Below are 25,441 nucleotides of genomic sequence, written 5' to 3' on the forward strand. Positions count from 1 at the left end.
AAGGTATCAAACTAGTCGGTATCATAATAAATTGTTACGATAGCATGTAGAGCAGTAGAGGGTAGAGCCTACGTTCCACTTAAACTAATTAGCTATATATATCTATGATTGAAGATGCATGCTAAGGATGCTTAGGAGGCTAATGTAATGTAGTTCCATGTGCATGTACACATATATTATACGTACACATTTTATAACGAACATCTTATTGTTGGACAATTTTTTTTTTCTTTTGAGTAAGCCAAATATTTAAATGTAAAATTTCTCAACCACTGCTATTATAAAACGCGCGTGACATCTTTCTTGACTTCTAAAAATATCGGTCATTTGTTTTTTGTCCTTCAAAAAAATATCGATCATTTATTGGCTATTAAAACAAACGCTAGCTATAGAAGAGTAGAAATACATCAGTGATGAATCGATGTTTCATTTAATTAATATGTGGGACTCAACAATAAACTCGGCACAACGTGGACATTTTCGTTACCAATAAGGCTGTTCGCCATCCCTAACAAGTTGGCATGCATCCCAGCACTTAATAAATGGAGCCATGAAGCTAGTGCACTTTAATTAGAAGTTTAGAACAATGGATTAGATATGAGTAGTTCAGAACCATTACTTTGAGAAAATGAAGTATCACATGGAGAACACAGAAGCCTTCCTGAGGCTCTCTTCAGTTATCCTCTTGGTCCTCACTGCGTTACTAGTAGGACTTGATCACCAGACCAAATTTGTCTTCTTCACTTACAGAAAAGCTTCTTTCGACCAGGTCAATGCCCTCCTGTAAGAACTCTCTCTCTCTCTCTCTCTCTCTCTCTCTCTCTACACCATGAAAGTGAATTTGGTTTGTTGGTAAATACATATAGGGTTCTGGTTTATGTTGATGCTGTGGTTGCTGGATACAATCTGGTTCGACTGTTTGGCAAGTGTTCAATGTCAGCTGGTTTAGTCAAACAAAATCCACAAGGGTCCAGCGTATACCTAGCTTGGCTTTCTCTATTGCTCGATCAGGTATTACACTTCGTCACTTCCCAGGTTCTTACTCAGTTTACTCTTAGCCATAATACCACTGAGGGCTTCTTTCATACAGTTACCGGACGGTTGACAATTCCGGTCAATCGCACCTGATAATTCTCCGTGTATTACTTCAAACGGAGATAACTAAAAATGATAACCGACTTTTTGGGGAAATAGTAAAATATTCATTTTTTTCAAAATTAATCGACACTTCTTAAAAAGAAAATGTTCATCTTATCCTTAATGATCATTCATCTTATCAAAAGCTTTCATACCACATGTATAAAGAGTCATCCACGCGTGAAGTTTTCGTCTCATCGGTAACATTTTTAACATCGCGAAAGTCTCTTACAAATGTGCGACTTACAGAATCCTTATGCTCAGCTATCAAATTTCTAATAAAAGTTAATTACTAAAAATAAAGTAATTAAATAGATATCGTTAAAAAAGCGTTAGTTATGAATTTTTCACTTTTGATCTATTTTTGATTTTCTAAAGTTCATGGTACCAAATCTTTACACTGACCCTTTTTCTTCTATGAAATTGGTAGCTTGGTTATGGAAAAATATCACAAATGGTCACTGAGTTATGACTCATTCGACACTTAACTCTTTTCAACAATATCACTTAATTCACTCACTTTTACATCCGTCTTTCACTTAACCCACTGTCGTTAATTCTACTGTTAAAAACCATTAAAATTGAGGGTATATTTTTCTAAACACTAAAAAAATGCATTTCTAACTTAAAAAAAAAAATTACAATTGACAAATATTTATTTTCAAATTATATTTAAATTAAAATAAAATCCTTTTTTATTAGAAATTTCAGAAATTAAAAAAAATTGAAATTAAGTTAAAAATGTATTTTAAGCTTTTTGACAAATATACCCTCAATTTTAATGGCTTATAACGGTAGAATTAATGATAGTGGGTTAAGTGAAAGACGGATGTAAAAGTGAGTGAGTTAAGTGATATTGTTGAAAATAGAGTGAGTTAAGTGTCGAATGAGTTATAACTCAGTGACCATTTGTGATTTTTGGTCGCTTGGTTATTTCAAAATGAGTATGCAATCGTGTACAAGCTACATACATGCATGCCTAGCTATGACCTCAAAATGCCTAATCCTATGAAGAATTCATTTGAATACTGTCTAAAACACTTGTAAATTACGCCAACTACCTTTCCTTCATTTCCCGAACCACTTGGCTCTGAAAACCAATTATTTTGTTTTAGTTAAGGGGCAAGGTAGACTTCCGATCGAGGGCGATTTGAATTAATTGGGGTCCCTTTAATTTTATGACATGTCCTCCTCGAAGGGTACTTCATTTATATATTTACATGCTGTAGAGATGGGTACTTATGTCAATACACATATCTTGTAGGATATATTGTAAGGAACTAATATGATGGGTTGATTCTGTTCCTGTTAAGTTTCTTTCATTAATTGACAACACATGTCATATACATCTCCAAAGAAAATGTCATAAATCCATCTATATATATTTTCCGATAAAGACATTTCTTTTGTAAACGTTCTGACGAAGGTCCGAAAAAAAAAATTGAAACTACTTGATTACGTAATTGTTTATAGGACAAAAATACTTTCAAGTCATTTGGTGGCTAAGAGTTCATCATAGTTATTAATCATTACATTTATCATTAATGGTAGAGATTAGATTTATACAGGTTTAGAAATCAATCGTTAATCTTAAATCTTAGATAGATATGTCTCTACATTTTTTAGCCCTTTGATGACTAAAAGATCATTACTCTTCAAGATCAACCTCAAAATATGGTCTTTATACTCGTTGAGTAATAACAAGTCTAAAATATTTTAGTTTAATTGTAACTCAATTTCCCAACCTCCCTTGCTTACCTTAAGAACTCAATAATATATTGATAATTCGAACCCTTCCCTGATGTTTTGATATTAGACGTGCGAGGTTTCTATAAATAAGTTTTGTTTTATTTATAACTGTAAATTAACTCTAGACCAACCTCTAAAGCAATTATCAAATTAAAAATCAATCCCAAGAAAACAGATTGTCCAGTTTCTACATACGATCAGGATTTTAACCTACAAATTGAAATGCACGAATACTAGGCAACCTGCAGGAGAGTAGCTGGTTACATGCTGTTTTGGTCTGAGCAGTTATGCATAGATCGCTAGATTCAAGACATGTAGTATCTTTTCTTGATGAAGAAACTTGTTTTAGTTTAATTATTAGAAGCATATGAATATACAGATGAATTGAAATTATGAATTCGACCACAGATAGCAGTATATGTGGCGTTTGGGGCAAACTCAGCTGCGTTTCAGGCTTCATTGATAGCATTAACAGGCATATCAGAATTTCAGTGGATGAAGTTGTGCAACAAATACTCCAGATTCTGCTTTCAAATGGGTGGAGCCTTGTCATGTGGATACCTAGCATGCCTTCTCTTGATTTTCATATCCTTCATCACTGCCTTTAATCTGTTTAGGCTTTACTCACCCAAGAAACTGTTTCTCTTAAAGAGCATATCAGGGTGAGACCAATATCTGTATGCATGTAATTTCTGTTATGAAAGAAATAATTTTATGCTATCAGCAGGTTGAACTACATAAATATTTTGTATAATTAATTAATTATACGAGTATACAAGGACGTGTATTAGAATTTTCTGTGCTTGAATGTTTTTGGAATTTAATCTTACCATTTCTTCACAAATTTAAGGGTGTCTGGATAAAGGAAAAATATAAAGCAAACTAATTAATGTACAATTATTAGAACTTATAATGAACTTGGGTGTGTGTGTTTGGTGGGGTGGTAAGGCTTTGGTCTCATATATAAGAGGTCAGGAGTTCGAGCCCCATCAAGGGTGGGAATGGAATGGGGTTTTTTTTTTTTTTTTTTTTTTTTTTTTTTTTTTTTAAAAAAAAAAAAAGAACTTGCACTAAGGCCTGATGGAATGGGACTGTTTGTTAAATACTTATGCAAATTGATTTGTGGTATTTCTCTCCACATTGTCGAAAATGTTCAAATCCTAGCTTGAAGACTTAGTTCCTACACCTCCTCCCCCACTGCTGCCTCTGAAAGCCACGCTCATGGGTTGAAAAGTCAAGAATTTCTAGTAGTGCGTAGAGGTGACAAACAGGCCGCTAGTCCCGACCCCGGCAAGTTTAAAATTAGTCGGCAAGGCCCAAGCATTATTAAAGGTGGACAACGTCCAGCTGGCCCAAGGTATATTAGCCATGCCTAGCTGGCCCAAGGTATATTAGCCCATAAGCTGGCTCGGTCCAAGTTCGTTATGGGCCCAGTAGGGCCTGAGCAAGACATATCACGGGCCGGCCCATTATAAACATAAAATTTCCGTTTACTTCTAAAATATAAAAAATTTACATGATGAGATTTGAACATTAGACATCTCTGTTCAACATTTCTTGACAATTTCTCCAATGCAATTCCATTAATGTTAACAAAGTAGTGAAATAAAACATTATATTCTTGTTTTAACATTTGTCGATCCCGTTTCCAAGAACCTTACCATGTCATTGATTGATGATGTCACTACTTCCTTGGCCTTAGCCGAATCCAACGTCGTTGACATCTCGCGCAAAATTGGAAGAGCACAGCAAAGTGCAACATAGTCGTACCTGGTGGCGCGACCCCTTGCACCTCAGCCTGCAACTCTGAATGATCTTTGGCAGTTTTTCAAGCGTGTTTGGGCCTTAGATTGTGGCTTCAAGATTCAGGAACGAGGACACAATTGCTTCATTCTTGCTTTTGATCTGCTATGGCATCGCAACAATGTCATACATGGAGGACCTTGGCGTTTCAACCAAGCCTCCATCGTGCTCCAAAAATATGACGGAGTGGCTCCACTGCAATCTCTTGTCCTAGATTCACTGTTCTTCTGGGTCCGCATCTCCAACATCCCTTCATTGTTTGAGGTACCCAAAAACTTCCCTAATATCGCTTCTATTGCTGGAGATATATCGAATATGATGACAAGCTATTTACAAATCGAGGAAAGGTGAGAGTTAGGATTTCACATGAAATATCGAAACCTGTTCTTTTTTTTTTTCTTTTCTTTTTTCAAAAACCCTAAAGTTGGTGCCTAGGGTGGAAGCTGAAATCAACTTCTTGTTGAAAACCTTGTGGGGAAGTGAAAATACAAGGACAGAATATGATTTTCTGGAAAACGAGGATTGCAGTGCACTGATCAATCCTTACTGGGCAGCAGAAACCAAAATAACAAACTAAACACCAGATTTTGGTTACGCAGTGAAAACCTCAAGTATGAGATTAAAAACACTGCGGGGCTCTTACTCTTGAAAACCCAAAATAAAGATCATCATTATGAAAAGGATACGTTCTTTTACAAACTTTGAATAGCACTAGCTCGGCTATAAGATTCACACAAAATCTAATACAAAGTTTGTCTTCCTTCTAGAACTCCTTCACTTGAACGATCTTCAAATCTTGTTCTTCTTTCTTCACAGTCTCCCTACTGATCTCGAGAGAGTATTATGCATATGAAACTATGATCACAAACACTTATACATGGACCAAGTGTTTTTTGACTCTTTGTGAAGACACAAACTCAAACAAACATGCAAGACTCTATCAAAATTCTTGCCTCTATGGATGTGTGTCCAGACCGTGTATATTTTCTGCTCATACAATAGACCTGCGGCAACTACTCAAAGATGATGCAAAGATTCTACCCTAATTCCCAATTAATTTGGAAAGAACCTTCCCATATATGAACTCCAACAAATCTTAAGGGAAATCAATTAGGAATAGACAAGTCCTAAAAACCCTAGGGCATCAACACCACGATTTTAACACTCAGAAAAATCTTTTAAAGACATAAATACATAAAACCTAAAACCTACTTTCCAAAATCGGACTCCACATAAAACTAATGCAATTACCTGTGACTCTCCGAGATCAGTAAAGGGCTTTGTCATAGTTTTGTATGGGGATGCCAGTACGATATGTACAAGAATTGTACCTACAATCTGCCCCTTTGGCATTCCTATACAAAACACATCTAATCCATGCAAACTCCCCCTCAACAAGTGCAAGAGAGACATCACAATTCATCATCCATAATTTTCCTGAAACACTTATCACACAATTGGTAGAATTCACAAGATAGAATAATGATACCACTGATTAAACATAGCATGTAAATCCAACAGATCACACAACACATTTAGATCATATTCTCCCCCTTTTTGAATAGGAATCACAAAGACAACTTACGTAGCGGAAGCAATGTAGAAGGAGGATCACAAATAGATGGGGCACAGTAGACACTAGCCCAAAGCGAATCAATCAGAGGAAGATAGTCCAAGTATTAATACTCCCCCTAAGTGTGATCATGTTATGAGAGATGCAAGAATGAAATGCAAACACACAATGAGTGGGTTGTATCCAAATGCTAAGAACAGATTTAATTTGCATAGCTTTTCCAACAAGAGCAATACCACTTAACCAAAAACAAGAGTGCAACAAAATAAGTTCACACGAGTGAATTGATTCCGACAATCACAAGGTAAGATAGAGTGTGGTCGAGTATTCTATACCTCTTGTTGTGAAGAGTGAACATATCTCAAGATGGGATGTGTAATATTTGTGGACACCTGAAAAGCAAAGCTCACATACGAAACACATTTAAGCACATAAACTTTATTCCCCCTTATAACACCGTGTGGGCATGATTTTGAATTTTTCTTTTGGCCTTTCACACAAAGTAACATTTTTGCTCAAGAAGACTACGACCCATGTAACAAGTATTATGCTAGCAACTCCCAAGTCAGATGACTTTAGGGTACTAGATGTAACAAGGACATCCCAAAGAGCACATCTACTTGAGTCAATAGTTTCACAATCCACCAGGGTGACCAAACCATTCCCGTTTCTTCCCAATCCTCATATCATTCGTCACGACCGAGGCCTGTTTACTTTGGGAATAGCCTGGCCATGCTCCATTAACCAACTACATTTTTTTTTTTGTTATATAACAAGGAGCAACCAACAAGAGTAATTTCGTACATGAGCAATGAGAACAAGCTAACCATCAATTAAGACTTACCACCACTTAGAGTATATGTGCATGTGAGGATTCAAGGTGATAGAGAATATGTTGTTCAAGCTCATAATTACAGAGTGACGCAAAAGCAAATTCAAAACGTGCTAGGCACCTTATTGCACACACATTTAAAGAAAAGAGTATGGCCCTTGTCAATCTAAGTTCAAAATAATCTGTCAGACACTCGGGGATACAAACCACTATTTTTCAATCCTAAATTTCCAGAAACTGAACTTAACAATGCAGAAACGTAAAGAAAATGCACCTATACTATCATGAAGACATACACCATGAATGCATGCAAAATGGATCAAATGAAGTGAGAGTATCAATACTTAGAACATCCATCAACGGTGCTTCTAAGTGATTCAAATTGAGATATGTCTAAAGGCCTAGTAAACGAATTAGCCAATTTGTGATCAGTAGGAACAAAAGCACGCTCAAGCATATTATCAAGATTATCCATATGAGTAGAAAAACAATTATTTGAACCTTTTTTAATCCATATTTGCTTCTGCTTCGTTTTTGGTTCCAGATTCACGGGGATTGAAGCCAGCTTTGCAATCCTGGCGATCAGATTCAGACCATCTTTCAACTCAGCTTGCAACGAAGCATGTGAGTTAACTCCCAACGTTTTCCTCTGATTTTGAGTAGCCCTGCGAAGTATATTGCATCTAGGACGTATGTGTCCTAATTTTCCACAATAATGACAAGTAGGAACAAAGTTTTTGGAGTTGTGAATATACTTGGGCTGATGCACAGAGGTGTGCTTGTCAGAACTTACCAAAAGATTTTTCTGATGTGAATGAGTGACTTCATGAGATTCTGTTCTTTCAGCCAACTTGGAGCCAGATGGTTTGTCACTAGGGCTTTGTAAATTGCTTGATGAGCTCTCACCTTCCATACTTTTTACAAAAATCAAAGGTTTGCATGACTCACCATTATATCCTAATCCTTCCTTCTTACCATGGGCTTTGCCAATTCCCATCATCTTAGAGACTTTTTCAGACCCTATAGAGAATTTGTTGAAACTCTCCTTGACCCTCAATAATTCTTCCTGCAATTTTTCATTCTCAAGGGTTAGAGACACATTTAAGGAGGATTGAGCCTTTGTTTCAACTTGCAAAACCTTGATTTTGTTAATAAGCTCATCATGCTCCTTGTCCCAATTTTGAGATTTGACCTCACCCTGCAAAACTTTAATCTTATCATCAAGGTCAGTATGTTCTTCTTCCCATTCTTTTAAAGAAGTATCAAATTTTTGCTCAATTTTCACCTTTTCCACTCTTAAAGATTCAATTTCTTCTTCAAGTTTTCTATTTTTTCGAAGAACAATTTTGGAAGCATTATACAATTGCTTACACTTTTCATTTGTTTCTTCATCAAGAGTATCATCTTCCAAGTCAGAACCATCAGAAAAATCAATATTAAGAGAAGAAGTAAGAGCAAGATTTACCTCTTCATTCTCAGATTGAGAGCCTTCATCACTATCACTCCAAATAGATTTTAGAGCCTTGTTTCCACGCAAATTATACCTTTTATTACCACAATCGGCAGCAAGGTGACCAATTCCACCACACTCAAAGCATTTAGGTTTATTAGGCAAAATTTTCGAAGAGTTTCCAAAGGATTTGTTTTTTAAAATTTTTTTGAACTCTTTTGTCAACAAAGCTAAATCCACAGAATCATCAACAATATAATCTTTCTTTTTAACAGAAGAGAAAGCAATATTTTTTTACCTTTTTCTCGGGCTTGATCCTCATCTCAAAGGTTTTGAGATTACCTATCAGTTCGTCAAGAGAATAGGTGTCCAGGTCTTGAGTCTCCTCTATGGCAATTTGCTTGGCTTGAAATTTTGAAGGAAGAGCTCTGAGAAATTTCTTGACTATTCGATGCTCCTCAAATGGATCATCAAGGCTACGGCATTGGTTTGTCACATTGAGAAGTCGAGCGTGAAAATCATCAATTGATTCATCTTCCCCCATGGTCATGTTCTCAAATTCCAATATGAGTCTTTGAAGCTTTTGACCTCTAACCTTCTTGTTTCCCTCATAAGTAACCTGAAGTAGATCCCAAGCTTGTTTGGCTGTGTCACAGTGGCTAATTCTCATCCTCTCCTTCTTGGACAAAGCTGTGAATAGTGAATTCCTTGCCTTAAAGTCACAAGATCTATCACGATCGAACTTCTTCTTCTGTCCATTCCTTCCTAGGTTTGAGAACCCTTGCAGAGGACCCTTCTACTTTCTTTGAATCTTCTGCCTTGGTTGGGTGTTCCCATCCATTCTCAACTATATTCCACATGTTTTCATCTTGAGAGTAGAGAAAAGCCCCCATCATAATCTTCCATTGTGAATAGTCTTCACCATCAAACAAAGGCGGGCAATTTATAGAACTAGAGGCTCTGTTATATTCATGTTCCATCCTTGACCACGGATCAACTAAAAAAGCTTTAGAACCTGCTCTGATGCCAAGTGAAAATACAAGGACAGAATATGATTTTCTGGAAAACGAGGATTGCAGTGCACTGATCAATCCTTACTGGGCAGCAGAAACCAAAATAACAAACTAAACACCAGATTTTGGTTACGCAGTGAAAACCTCAAGTATGAGATTAAAAACACTGCGGGGCTCTTACTCTTGAAAACCCAAAATAAAGATCATCATTATGAAAAGGATACGTTCTTTTACAAACTTTGAATAGCACTAGCTCGGCTATAAGATTCACACAAAATCTAATACAAAGTTTGTCTTCCTTCTAGAACTCCTTCACTTGAACGATCTTCAAATCTTGTTCTTCTTTCTTCATAGTCTCCCTACTGATCTCGAGAGAGTATTATGCATATGAAACTATGATCACAAACACTTATACATGGACCAAGTGTTTTTTGACTCTTTGTGAAGACACAAACTCAAACAAACATGCAAGACTCTATCAAAATTCTTGCCTCTATGGATGTGTGTCCAGACCGTGTATATTTTCTGCTCATACAATAGACCTGCGGCAACTACTCAAAGATGATGCAAAGATTCTACCCTAATTCCCAATTAATTTGGAAAGAACCTTCCCATATATGAACTCCAACAAATCTTAAGGGAAATCAATTAGGAATAGACAAGTCCTAAAAACCCTAGGGCATCAACACCACGATTTTAACACTCAGAAAAATCTTTTAAAGACATAAATACATAAAACCTAAAACCTACTTTCCAAAATCAGACTCCACATAAAACTGATGCAATTACCTGTGACTCTCCGAGATCAGTAAAGGGCTTTGTCATAGTTTTGTATGGGAATGCCAATACGATATGTACAAGAATTGTACCTACAGGAAGTGTAACCTTTGCAATCTGATTTACCATGAGGAAGGCAGATGTGTTAGCTCTGGGAATATAACTAAACCAACCCTGACGCACAAATCAGGAGAGAAGAGACTGGAGATTACCAGTCCATCCATCAACTTCACTGCAAACCAATTTGTTAATGGAACTGTTAAGTTTCAGAGCCTTCAAACTCCTATTCTGCCTCCAGTGGGAAGAAGTCTGTTTGGCAAGGAACATAGTAGTGAACGCAAGCCACTGGTGATACGTGGGAAAGGTAGCAATGGCAGCTTAGATGACACGCTGGCCATTGTACCCATTGAGCAGACTAGGTCGGAAGTGCAAGTTACTAAGGTCGTGGGCTCTGAAACTAAACTAGTGTCTCTGGATGATGGTAACAAGAGAGCAGGCAGACCAACTTCCCATTATTCCTCTCCCAAAATGCTAAAAATTCTTCTTCATGAGTTATTCCAAAAACTTGAGTCGGATATGGCACTTCCCAGGAACTTTGTTTTGCCTATCTTACAAAACCTCCTAGCCCTAGTGTAAAGGGCAAGGAGAAAATTTAAGTTTATTTTGTCTTTTGACTTAGCTTATCTACTGTGTGTTCTTCATAGTTATAGGATCACATTAATAAGTGAGCATTGGATGTTTGAATGAGTTGTGCCTTTTATGTGCCATTTTTTTTCTAGTCGCTGTATTGAGCAATGGAAAGGTATGTAGCGTTGCCATTTTGACTTAAGTTAATGAAAATCGTTGTGATTTGATTAAAAAAAAATTAATTTTTTTTTTTCTAAATATTAAATATATATTTATTAAAGAAGAGTAATCTCACAATAATACAATTATAGAATTTTAATAAAAAAATATGGTAATTATTCACTTTAATCGAGCTCTACTCGCCAAACAAGGTTGGAGAATATTGCAGAGGCCCGATTCTATTGTGTCGAAGCTTCTGAAGGCTAAGTACTTTCCCTTCACAGATTTCTTGCATGCTCAGTTGGGGTACGATGCATCTTATGCATGGATCGGAGAAGTATTCTAGCAGGTCGTGAAGTCTTGTTCAAGGGAATTCGGTTTCAAGTTGGTGATTGCTATAGCATAGCAATTTGGAAGGATCCTTGGCTCCCCTTCCTCTTCATTTCAGACCATATTCATTGCCAATGGAAGGCACAGAGGACTAAAGAGTTAGTGATTTAATTGATACAAAGACAATGGAATGGAATATGGTTCTTTTATAGGAGCTTTTCACGGTGGAGGAGGTTAACACCATTGCTCGTATCCCACTGAGCGTAAGACGGTTGAATGATAGGTTGTTGTGGCACTTTGATAGACATGGCTCTTACAACGTAAAAAGCAGGTATCATGTTGAAAGGCAGGCTGCGTAGCTCTCGGTCTATGCCTCGCCATCAGGTACTTCAACCAAGCCGGCTCGAAGCTTCTAGAACAAGGTCTGGAGGATCAGGGTACCACCTAGGTCCGGAGCTTCGTCTGGGCGCTATGTAAAGATGTCCTTCCTACTAGGGCAGCCTTATGTAAGTGTATCTCTATCCCTAATACGATGTGTGTATTCTGTCATGATGGTAATGAAACTAGTATGCACTTATTTCGTGAATGAACAGTTATGAGATGTTTTTGGGCACATAGCCCTCTGCACCTCGAGACTTTGACGGCTTCTACTATTGTGGATTGGGTGTTCTTGATTATGGACTCCCTCACTTCTCAACAACTGGAGATTTTTTTCATGTCTCTGTGGGCTACTTAGTGTGAAAGAAACAATATTTTGTGGCGAGGAGGTGACTGTAATCCCATTCACATGTCCGCATGGGCTCTTAAGCTCCTGGATGACTACAAGATGGTCCATCCGGTCAATGTCAAAAAGAGTTGCAAAACCCAAGGCTAAGTGGTTCTGCCCCTCAAGTGGGAGGCTTAAAATCAATATAGATGGGGCATTTGCGGTGGATTCTGGAAATGGAGGTATTGGAGTGGTAGCCAGGGATGAGTTTGGGAATTATGCTGCTGCCCTAGCTCGTCATATGCCCTTTGCAAATTTTGCACTACATATGGAGGCTGAGGCGCTACGTGCTGGTCTGCTCATTACTATTGATCGAGGTTGGACTGATGTGGAAATTGAAGGAGACTGTGTGGTCCTCTTACATGCTGTGGCTACTGCGAATATGGATTTGTCTGAGGTTAGTTCAATTCTAAATGATTGTCACTATTACCTACAAGACTTTCATTTTATTTTGATCAGGCATATCTTTTGGGAAGCAAATGGTGTTGCAAATAGATTTGCGCACCTTGCTCTTAATTTTACAAGAGGTTTAGGCTCTATGTCCCCCTCATTGTATTCTCCTATTAATAATATAAATATAGGTCGGGGTGACTCTACTCCTTCTTAGCGGGCAGCTTCACCAGCTTTCAAAAAAAAAAAAAAAAATATGATACTAAATCTTTTGATTTTTGAGTTTTCTTTCTTTCTTTCTTATAGTAGAATATAAAAACTATAAGAAAACTTATAATCTTAAAAAACTAAGATTCGAAAAACTGTCTGAGTTTTATTTCTTTTACTTTTTTTTTGAGTTGAATGAGGTCAATATGTTATTGAAGTAATGAAAAATTAAGAACTACAAAGTTCAACTGCTATTACAGCAGTAAGAAAAGTAGGGACAGAATTGAAAGCCAAAGATTATCCTAAAATACTAGCTTGAGCAGCCACCAGATGTGCTGCCATGTTGCCTTTTCTATTGACATGAGTAATGCGTATAGTTGGCAAGTCAGCCAATTGCACCATTAAATCCTCATAAACACATCCCGACAAAGAAGAGTTGGAGTCCCCTTTAGTGGTCAATTGTTGTTGATCAACCAATAAATCCATTTCCAAAATCACAGGGTGAACAACTTGCTCCATGATAAACTCCACTGCACATTTACAAGCAAGCAGCTCAGCATGCTCTACTGACAACAAACCAACAAGTGGTCTACCGATTCCAGTTAACAAATGTCCAGAAGCATCCCTGAGCATCAAACCGGTGCCCCCTGTTTTTTTTTTTTTTTAATACAGTGCCCCCTGTTTTGGTCTGCGAGTTGTATGCACTATCCACATTTATTTTTACACAGCCACTCAGAGGACAACTCCATTTTGTCACTCTCTCACTCTGCCTTGCACCTTCCATCATTTTTTGGTTATGGAAAGTATAATCCTTAAGTCTGGAAGTGGCCATTAACACGACATCACAATCATTCTCACCCAAACTCTATAATTTCTCTCCCTCCACACACTAACTCCAAAGCAAGAAAATTAAGAGTGAGAAGTGAGTAACATCTAACCTTGTAGAGCAATAGTTAAGCCAAGCCAAAGCAGTCATATCTTCTGTTGCCGAGGTAAAGCAAGTTTGCCTCGGAATTAAATTAGAACAAATGATTTCCCTAGAATAAGCACAGTCTCTACACAAATGTAGTATTGTTTCATCATTGTCATCATAAAGCACACAACTTTGAGATTCAATCTGAACTTGTTTAGATGCTACTAGGTCCTTTGTGGGAAGTATAAATATTCTGACATATTTTCCAAGTGTTCACCTGAGCTGTATTTGGGATCTTAGAATGCCAAATCTTTTTCGAAAAGCAAGGTGTAATATTTCCCAAAGCATTTGCCCATTGTATAGAATTAGAGTAAGCATTTGCCCTTTTTATTTTTCTAAGTAGTTAAATAAAATCAATTTTTAATTACAAATAAATATACTCAAATTAAAAATTTTAAATTGTGCCTAATTTTGAGATGGCCCGAGCACGGCCTGTTTATTGGCCCGACAAGAGCCTGAGCTCGACAATAAATGGGCTAGTCAGAGCACAACACAAAGCACGAATAGGCCTGCTTTGAATGGGCTGCTCCGGGCCGAACCAGCCCATCTGCCACCTCTAGGCAGCGGTGGGGGTGGAGAGTTAAAGAGGGATCAACATTATGCTTCTTGATCTAGACCCAGGCCTAAATAGCGTCGTCTAACGGTCCACCTCTTTTCAATGGAAGTTCTTGTGGCAATCATAAGTGACTCATTTTAGAGCTTTGAGGGTTCCTTCCTCACCATAAGGCATTGACAAAGCCAAAGACATTTCAAAATGAATTCAATCTAAGATGGTGTCAAATTAGAAATTGAATTAAAGGAGAGAAGATAGATACATACTTGAATCAACAAATTTAAACCAGTGCCTGTAAATCTTCTACTGCTATTTCGAGAACGATCTGAACAGACTTGACCCAATCTCCATTTGAAACGCCAATAAAGAGACGTAGGCAGAGGTGGAGGTGAAGTTGGTAGAAATCCAGTGTCGTGCTGAACAGAGAGACAGAGAGAGAGAGAGAGAGATAGAGAGAGAGGGGGGGGGGGGAACAATAAAGTTGTTCATAAGCAACAATTAGGGGTGTATTTGGAAAAATAAAATGAAAGTTAGCTTTGACAATCTGATATCATAGTTTTTAGTGAAATAAGAGGACACGTGGCAATAAATAAGTGGTTGATATAAAAAGAAAAAATATATGAGAAAGTTACAAGCATTTCTCTTATTATATAATACAATAGAATAGGTAATGAGAAGCCAATATGATGTAAATGCAATCAATTATTTCTTTTTATGTTGTAAATGCAATTGATGACTAAAGACATTTGATAATTTATATTTGACTAATCGATCAAAAATAAAGATTTATAATTTGTATAAGATGCTGAAAATCCTAGCAGCTAGAGTGAAAAGGAAAAGAAAAAAAAAGTCTAGCATCCTCCCTCATTTCTTTTCATTCGGCGACACTTATTTGCATTATCAGACGGACTATCCCTATGAGATGTGGTATCAGTTTGATGCTGTTGCTATCGGAGGTGATTTGTAGATAGAGAGTGGGATGTCGGACAGGAAACTATAGAAATTGGTGGATCTGCAAGTGAGTTCGCGATTTGTATAAAGCAGTTTGAAGAATCTGTGGTGATCGGTGGATCGGCAAGTGCAGATCATGAATTGTATGGTATAGATCGACGTGGCATGGGGTAGTTGAATCTAGAAATCGTTATCGATCGGCAGCTTGTATGAATCAAATAGAGTATAATAAGGTAGAGGCGTCTTTTCAGTTTATACTTAATTATTGTTTGTGTGAGGTTTTTAGTTATCTTTAGTTTTTTTATCAATGCCAGATCTCAAATAAGTTCATACTCTTTCAAGTTAGGGTTATCATCATGGATTTTGGTGGGTGTCGTGATTTGGGTAGCTGGTTTATTGTCAATAAAACCCAGTTTTCTACGTTTAAGACTGTGTGTTTCATTACCTGCTTGCGTTGATGTGATCGGGAGACCTTGGGATGACCGGCCCAATAGTCTCTACTGTGGTCATATGTCTCAGATATTGCTGATTATTTTTGTCAATCTGGCTTAGTTAGTTGCTGAATGTTGTCCTCATCATTAGATCTAATGATATGTCACTCTATCCTCTTCCGAGTGACAATATTTAGTTTTAGTTTATTGATGTCCATTGTTGGTTGTAATCTCTTAATGGGTGTTGTGGTCAGTTTATAATTGCAGTTTATTGAAATAAAATTTCTTTAGATTAAAAAACAAAAGATTTATTCAAATATAGAAAAAAAATTTAGTAAAATTGTTGGAGCAAATTTTCAAAAATGTTATCTAAAATAACATATATATATATATATATATATATATATATATATATATATATATATATATATGTTAAAGGGGTTTGGAACCCAACCTAGCTGGGAGGCTCAGCCACACCCCCGGTTCCATTTATTATATTAATATTACTTTGCAATTGGGGGGGGGGGACATAAAACCTGAACCCCGTGCTACAATAGAAGCATTACAATACAATAATCCTCGTAGAGAACATCCTGAATAATAGCATGAGTCTCATCTAACCAAACATCATCAATCAACAAAGAGCTAGCAAGGTGTGCAAGCCTATGTGCAACACCATTTGCTTCACTGAAAATATGTTGAATTTCAACAGATTGAAAAGCAGATAAATAATCTTTACAATCTTCAAAAACTCGACTTACCTCCGAGAAATTATCCTCCTCACTCTTGAGTACAGCAATCAAAAGGGCAGAGTCGCTCTCAATAACTATATCAGACCAACATTGGTGAATACCAAGAAGAAGACCCGCTCTGCACGCCTCGGCCTCCATATTAATCGCCGAGTGAGCATGTAAAAAAGGCCTAGTCATAACGGCAATACTCGTGCCCAAGTCGTCTCTAACCACCACACCAATGCCACCAACACCACTCTCCATTCGAAACGCTTCATCAATATTAATCTTAAGTCTACCTCGAGGGGGGCCATTGCCATTTTGTCAGTGGCCTCTTCTTTTTACAAGCAACTTTCTGGTGATATTTCTGGAACTCTTCCAGGCTTCTAGTGCACCATTGGATCATGTGCATGGGTTGAAAACTCCCATTATTCCACACTATTTTGTTCCTTTCAGTCCACACTGACCAAAGAGCCATGAAGAGAAACTCAATCTGATCACGACCCAACACATCCAACAAATCAAAAATCCAAGTCTTTAAATCACATGCTGCATATTCGTTAGCTTTCAATCTTTGTGGGCCCAACCTCCAAAAACATTGGCGTGCATCACATTCTTTAAACACATGCAAGCTAGTCTCATTGGTGGACATGCAGAATACACATGCAACGTCTTGAATAGGAACATAACGTGAAACGAGGACTGACCTAGGAGGCACAATGCCATGCACAAGACGCCATATAAGGACCTTAACTTTGGGTGGAACATTGGCATGCCAGATTTTGTTCCAGCATATCCTCAAAGGCCCCCTGCTCCGTCGCAGACGAGGATGCAGTCTGTTCTATCTTCTCAAAGTTACGAAACACATGATAGCCACTTCTCACCTTGTATACCCCATTTGAATCAAAATGCCACACCCATCTATCATTAGCCCCTCGAATGCTTAAAGGGATTGAGGCTATTTTTCCAACCTCCCCACTAGTAAACAACTCCTCCAGAACATCAGTTAGCCATACTTTGTTATCATCATCAATAACATCTGCAACCCGCCAATGCTCAGTCCCTTCCATCACAGGGGAGAAAGGTCGAAAAGAGAACTGATCTGGAACCCAAGGGTCATTCCATAAGGAGATATTCGCACCATCTCCCACCTGAAGCCTCAGACCTTTTTGTAACACCGCCCTACTCGACATGATGCTACGTATACGATGCACCCTTCTTCAGCTTTGCCTCCATGAAGGAACAATTAGGGAAATACTTTGCCTTCAGTAAGTGAGCAATCAAGGTATTCGGCTTCTGAACCAACCTCCACCCTTGTTTAGCTAAGAGTGCAAGGTTAAAACAGTGCATGTCTCGAAACCCCATTCCACCCTCCATCTTAGATCAACACAATTTGTCCCAAGAAAGCCAGTGTATCTTCCTCACCTCATTCGAGCTTCCCCACCAAAATCGTGCCATCAACCTGTGCATCTCATCACACATATGTTTAGGAAGTTCGAAACAACTCATCACATACGAAGGTATTGCTTGGGCCACCGCTTTAGTTAGCACTTCCTTACTAGCCACGGATAAAGTTTTCTCCCTCCACCCATGCATTCTATTACGCACTCTATCAATCAAAAATGAAAAATCTTCCTCCTTGGAGTAGCTTATCTCAGTGGGCAACCCAAGATACTTGTCATGTTTTTCCACCCTATTGACCTAATTTGATGCCTAAAATGAAACTTACGCGCAACAAGGACACGATCATCAAAGAATTGGGAAATATTTAAACCCGGAAATATCGTACCTCGGGGATCTTGAGCTAACTCAAATCCAATGGTTTATGGGTCACAAAAGTCACTTACTAAACTAAAAGAAAAATTGTAAAATGGCTAAGTGAGATACCAAGTCTCACACATGCACGGCTTAGGTCTCCCGAAGCCAAAAAGTAGCCAAGAACTCACCAAAATAAATTGGTAGGCTCAAGGCCTTATGGTACTTACAATGAAAAATGTGAGCAAATATTCGGGGGAATTAATTTTTGGTTTTGGAAACTAAAAACTAGGAAATTAAAATTTGCAAAAAAAGTAAAGTGCTAGAAATTTAAAGGTTTGGAAAACAATGGACAAAATTTGGGTACTAAAGCATCCACTCTAACAATCATTTACCGTAACAACACAATTTTGGCACACAACAAAAGGGAAATGGCGCAATCCCTAACTCTAAGCCGGACTAGGGCCTTAGAGTGATAATGCAAATCTGGACTAGGGCATTCACATTCTCATAGTACAAAAATAATGTAAATCCGGGCTAGGGCATTCACATTCTCATCACACACACATTAAGACCGGACTAGGGGTCCTAACATGCGTAAAATGGCATTAAGTCAATTTTTAGAGACTAACAATTTGCTCACGACAACATGCTCATTCATAAAATCAAACCACTAATTAAATGAATTTCATGATGAGGACAAGAACTAGTCATAAAATTGGCCAATTTCTATAACAAATTCCCATCGAAAATTACGCAAAGTCATGAACAAAAACCACATCACACTTTCATTAAGCACCAAAAATTAATGTCATTACATGGTAAAAATTGCTAGGGCTTCAAGCCCTAGACCCAAATAGGAAACTACTCACAATCCATCAACATACCCACAAAGAAATTCATCAATTACAAAAAAAATTAAAGCAAGAAGAGAGTTAGAAAAGAGGAAGAGACCAAGACTAATCACAACTACACTAGAGAGTGAGCATGACTAGCTTGAAATTATACTCTCTCTTGTACCTCAACCCGGATCCTTGCCGAAATGTTGGAATTTAATTGAGGAATGGTGATGAACTAGTGATATAAAATGGGTTGTGGTTATAGAGATAGAGAAGAGGAGGAGGTCGGCCCCCTGGAAGAGAAAGAATAACAGAATATATAGATAGGTCGGCTCCTGCGCAGAGGAGAGAGAGATGGGATCTGAAATTAAAGGCTGCGGCGCTGTTACGCTAGGTCGTCTCTAACACTCTTCCCTCCGGGTCTGTGTGAGCCCGAGAGAATATATATGATGGGATTAATTAAGGTGTGTAGCTGTAGATCACTGAGAGTGAGGAGGGAGATAGGACTGTCACGTGGCGTCATGGGAATGGACAAGAAGGAAGGAAGATATGGTCTGGCACGTGATGGCAGCAGACATGCTTAATTGAAACCAAAGTTTAATTAAGTGTAAGGTTTAATTAAACTAAGGTCTAATTAAGGTGCTGCATGTTAGCTTGTCAACGTGCTTGATTAATTAATCAAGCTAATGATTAATTAATTCAACATTTTCTTTCTTTTCTGCAATTTTCTTCTTCTTCTCTTCCATTTTTCTTTCTTCTCCACATCCACAATCTCAAATATTTCCATATATATTTTCAAGTGACTAGTCGGGTTTCGCTCTCAAACTCGCATTGACCATGGTTGATCGTATCGGCAACTTCGTCTTTTCGTCGGTAATTCCAATTAGCTCCATTTTCACACGATTTCATCCGAAATCCACAACTCCGCTTATTTACTACAAAATGAATAAACATAGATTAATTACATAATAATTTACTTGAGGATTAGCTTAATTCTAGTATTTAGAGTGCAATTACGCGCATAGAAATGCGTGTAATCATGACCCCAAGTAGAGTAGGCAAATCCTCCTGAGAAGGTAAGTCCACATTTTTACTAAAAGAGTTGCAACTTTTCTGATAGTTCACCTGTTGACCTGAGGCAAGTTCATAGTCCAGAAGAATACTCTTGACCGCTTGAACAACCTCCACTTCTGCCTTAAAGAAGATAAAGGAGTCATCGGCGAAAAAATATATGGCTGACACTAGGAGCCCCCTGCAAATTTCTACTCCATGTAATGTGTCAATTCTCTCAGCATGTATAATAAGTTTAGATAATACCTCTGCACACAAAAGAAACAGCTATGGGGAAATAGCATCCCTCTGCCGTAATCCTCTCGAAGGCAAAATGCATCCTCGTGGTTTTCCATTAACAATAAATGAATAAGACACCGTTCTGACACTGTCCATAACCCATCGTATCCAAACTTCACCAAAACCCAATCTCCTCATCACTCCCTCCAAGAAAATCCATTCTATCCGGACATACGCCTTGCTCATATCCAGCTTCAAAAAGCAATATCTCTTCTTCCCACTTCTTCTCCTTTTAAGACAATGAGAGACTTCAAAAGCCACTAATGAATTATCCGAAATCAATCTGCCTCGGACGAACGCACTCTGAAACGGCGAGATAAAAGAATCCAGCAGAGGCTTCAACCTGTTCGCTAGAACCTTTGATCCGATTTTGTAAATGTCATTACACAGACTGATTGGACGTAGTTGATTCATATGCTGGGGAGTTTTAACTTTAGGCACAAGAGTGACATACGTACAGTTCACCTGCTTCAACTTCTCCACCGACCCAACAATAATCCTCACTGCCTCGACCATATCAGACCCATCCAAATCCCAAAAGACCTGGTAAAACCTCAGGGAGAACCAATCCTGGCCTAGTCTTTCGAAGGGTGCATTGCTTTTAACGCTACATAGATCTCATCCTCATCCAACCTTCGTGTCTACGTAGCGTTTTGCTCATTTGTGATGACAGGTTCTAGGGTTTCTAGAATATTTTGGAACCCAAAAGGATTGGAAGAAGAAAATAATGTTTGGAAGTAATTAAGCACCACCTTTTCCATGTCGTCATCCGCTGTACACCAAACCCCATTACTATCATAGAGCTCCACCAGAGAGTTCTTCCTCCTTCTGTTAGAGGCCCTTTGATGAAAAAACTGTGTGTTGAGATCACCATCCTTCAGCCAAAAGACTTTTTTGTTTTTTTTGCCTCCAATAATCGTGTTCTCAACGTAGTAGGTCATGGAGCTTTTCTTCAAGCTGGATCTTAGCCTCAACCAACGGTGTTGATGGGGAGTCATCAAAAAATATGGCCAGTTGAGGACGGGTCAACTCAATCTCTTTAGTCAAAGACCCAAACTGCTCAGAACTCCAATCTTCTAGTAACTTCCTCGTATGTTGATTTTTATTCCACAACTTCAGGAATGGATCACTCCCCGTAACACCTTCCCATCCCCTTTTAACGACCTTACGACAAATCTCCTCCCTCAACCAAAACTTCTCGAACTTGAATCTCTTCTTCTTCTTCTTTTTCTTCTTTCGATGGTTCATCTCCCTAACCTCCAATAAAATGGGAACATGATCCCAAGTTGAAGGGTCCAAGTGTTTTACCGAAGACGCTAGAAACAAACTCTTCCAACTATCAGTATTGGTGAATCTATCCAACCTAATTTTCACTTCCTCACCATTCCTTGTGCCCTTCCAGGTAAAATGATGACCGGTAAACCTAAGGTCCTTCAGTGCACAAAAGTTAAGAGTATCCTAGAGACCCATCATCTGACTTGAGCTTCTCAACGCATCCCCCAATTTATCTGCTAGAGAAGTAATCTCATTATAGTCTCCTCCCACCACCCATGGGCCATTACCTTGCAAACTAAGCTATCGTAGTAGTAACCATGTCTTATGACGATTCCCGACCTATTGTTCTCTTTCCCTTCCTTTTCTTCATAATTTTACAATCCACCGCCAACCCATTTTTCCATCCTAACTGACTACGAATACCCACAGTCTCCGCTGAAGTACATTTGGTTTCACTAAGAAAAATAACATCGGGAAGATTTAAGGAAACAATCCCTTTGAGCCCCGTAACTGTCTAAAAGTTCCCAATCCCTTGGCAGTTCCAACATAATATATTCATTGCTCGTGATTGGCCGAGTCAGGACCCATCACGGAAAGACGTTCAAGAGCACGTCCAGAGCTCGCAGCAGAAACTTTTGACTGCTTTAGAACCACCATTAAACCCTTCTTCTTGCTATTTCTGGCCAAAGCAAAACCTTTCCCACCTCCTCATTTCTTTACGCGAGGCCCATCAGTGTCGCCCCCCCCCCCCGGGCCCGTAGAGAACCCCCATTCCCAATCTCAATCTTACTTCCTCCTCGAGGCCCACTCTTTTTAGCCCTACCATCTGCTACTTTCTTCAACCCACTAGGCCGAAGTTGGCTGTGCTGACTTACCCCATCATCCACTGGCCCATCCATATTATTGGGCCTGACTAAAGGAACTACATCCACCCCAGGTCCACTAGAATTGGACTTAAGTGGAGTCCCCTCCGAGTTTGACGATGTCAACGCAATCTTAGGCGGGAAAACAATCTCTCTCCCAAACAAAGTTGACCTGAGTTGATTATCCTCCCCTGAAATCGCCGATCCTCCCCTCTTCTTCTCTATCACTGTCTCAATCAGCAATAATGCCTTCGATAGATCAGGGCAGCATTGAATGTCAATATCCCGTAATTGGGGTGCATCCAGACCCGAATCTTTCGCAACTTCCCCAATCTTCGGCACCAGTTTCCAGCGTTTCAGACCCGGACTTCACTTCGCCGTCACCCACGACGGCTCACCATCCACTTCCATCTCAGCACCCTCGTTCCCGGCCTCTTCCTCCTCCCATTCTGTTCGATCCCTGACCAACCCGTAAATCGGGAAATCCGGAGCTCTCATCGACCATCCTCCGGTGCCTTGCCCTAGCAGCCCGTATCTCCTTCCCTCTCGAAGTAAAACCTCCTCCGCCTCTGGCCTCTCCCTCGCCTCTTATTCCTGGATCCATTTATCTTTCTTCTCCGCACATAGGAGCTCATCAAACTGCTTCTCCAGGATAGCCCCCGCCCGGTGACGTTCACACCTGTTAGAGTCATGGTTTAGCCTTCCACAATAGACACAAAAAAATGGCAGTTTGTGGTAATCCAGTTCAAAGTACGACGTCGTCTTCTTCCCTGGTAACCGTACTGAGGCAATCCGCTGTAGCGGCTTGTCAACGTCAATTTGAATCCGGATCTTCAAAGTTGAACCATGGACAGCCTCCTCCATACGGACAAATCTCCCAACAACATCACCTATCCTCCTCCCCGTCTCCTCCTCCATATAAAGCGACGGGATTCCTCATGCTCTGATCCAAAAGAACTGCCAATTCAGAGAAATCTTGAGCAGGTCCTCTGTGCCATCCGTAGCCGCCACTGCGAAAAGAGTTCGGTCAAAATGCCAAGGGCTGCCCCAAAGAACACGATTCCGGTCATATTCCCGAGTAAACGAAAACACAACCCTGTCGCTCCCATCCAACGCCACGGCTATAACCCTAGTCGCATCCCCCGTTCTTTTCTTTGGCGTCCACAAGGCCCTTATTGTGCCAATTAAAGCATCCTTACAGTAGGGCTTATTGGTAAGGAGTTGACCAACAATCAAGAACTTCTTCTGCTTCCACCGTCCCGGCTCATCTGGGAGCACGATCTCCACCGCTTCATCCTCTGTCAGAATCAACTTCCTGACCAAACCTCTGATCTCGTCTTCCATAGAACACAAAGTAGAACCCAACCCTCTGGATATCCTAGCCACTCTGTCCACCAGATACATATTTTGCTCTCCAACGTAGACAAAAATAGGATCAACTGTCACCTTTGGTCGTAACTGACACAAAGAAAACCCTTACTCACCCCCGTGAGAGAAAACGGAGAGACAAGAGACTTATTGCGAGTTAATAAAATGTGATTTTAATGTGCATTACCTATTCTATTACAAAAACAAGAGAATTTTAGGTAATGTTGCTGAAAATGCTCTAAACCATCCATAGAAATACGTAATATACATAATTTCTCTCCCAAAATCATAAACTTTTTGAATGTGTTAATGTGTTTCAACGTTATTTGAATTCAAATTTGAACTTTGTCGAGCATACTCATTATGGCATTTAGTTATGCATTGTGATGCATGAATTGAGTAGTTATTGTGAGCTTTAAGTTTTGGAGAGAAAAGATTTCACATTAAAAAAGTGACAAATAAAAATATAACTTAATTATACAATGCTATTGAAGAAGATTAAGAAAAATAGAAGAAGAAAAATCTGATAAAGAACGATGATGGATAAACTGAAAAAGCCTGGTACAACGCTGTCATGTTAACGAGATGAGGGATTAAGACCATAGATGAGGAAATAAAATTATTTTTATTTTTATTTCTAGAGTAAAAACAGTAGGGGTGTCAATGGGTTGTGTCGGGTTGGGTTCGTGTCGGGTCAATGTTTATCGTGTTGCAAGATACAAACCCAAACCCAACCCATTTAATAATCGTGTCAAAATTTTAAACCACTACTAGGATTTTTGTCTTTTACATCGGCCAAAAACCGATGTTAAAAAAAAAAACCATCCGATGTCTTAGTGGGTGATGTTAAAGATCACGAACAAAAAGACATCGGTCAAAAACCGATGTCCAGTTCAACAATAGACATCGAATAAGCTTATGGAACCGATGTAAAACAGTTATTATCATGACATATTAGTGTATTTAGATATTGTTAAACCTTCATATTTTGGCATTTAATGCTTAATGAAGTATATGTCCAATAGCAGAAGTATTCATTTTAACATCGTTATTCATATTAGAAACGATGTTTTATATGGTATCAGACATCGGATTCTTTTCATTTTGCCTGCCGTTTATGAGGTTCACGCATATTTTCCATATATCCTACTATTTAAGATTCAATCTACATTCCTTAGTATATAATAAACGATGTGCATTATTATAATAAACATCGTTTCCTTTTATGGAGCGATGTCCATTTTACTATATTACATCAGGTTTTAGGTTAACAACGATGTCCATATTAATATTAGACATCGTTTCCGAAATTGTAAATCGATTTCCACATTGATTCCAGACATCGTTTCCCAAATTTTAAATCGATGTCCAAATTGATTCCAGACATCGTTTCCCAAATGGAAAATCGATGTCCACATTGATTCCAGACATCGTTTCCCAAATTGTAGATCGATGTCCACATTGATGCTAGACATCGTTCCCTGTAGTTTACATCGACGTCCATTAGTTTTTTAAACATCGCTTCTTACTCAATACGTC

General features: G+C 38.8%; 2 protein-coding genes across 2 annotated transcripts; one reads left to right on the forward strand and one right to left on the reverse strand.

The window, feature by feature from the left end:
- Positions 1 to 540: 540 nt before the first annotated feature.
- LOC133712487 (CASP-like protein 2C1) lies at positions 541 to 3,684 on the forward strand. The gene is made up of 3 exons (XM_062138599.1): positions 541 to 783; positions 867 to 1,011; positions 3,295 to 3,684. The coding sequence occupies exons 1-3, from the start codon at positions 629 to 631 to the stop codon at positions 3,550 to 3,552; spliced, it is 558 nt and encodes a 185-aa protein (XP_061994583.1). The 5' UTR covers positions 541 to 628; the 3' UTR covers positions 3,553 to 3,684.
- Positions 3,685 to 17,201: 13,517 nt separating this feature from the next.
- Positions 17,202 to 17,645, reverse strand: LOC133711637 (uncharacterized). Its single transcript, XM_062137742.1, has one exon. The coding sequence runs from the start codon at positions 17,643 to 17,645 to the stop codon at positions 17,202 to 17,204; it is 444 nt and encodes a 147-aa protein (XP_061993726.1).
- Between the last annotated feature and the right edge of the window lie 7,796 nt (positions 17,646 to 25,441).

This window comes from Rosa rugosa, chromosome 5 (genome assembly GCF_958449725.1).
Source record: "Rosa rugosa chromosome 5, drRosRugo1.1, whole genome shotgun sequence".
Classification (NCBI taxonomy): domain Eukaryota; kingdom Viridiplantae; phylum Streptophyta; class Magnoliopsida; order Rosales; family Rosaceae; genus Rosa; species Rosa rugosa.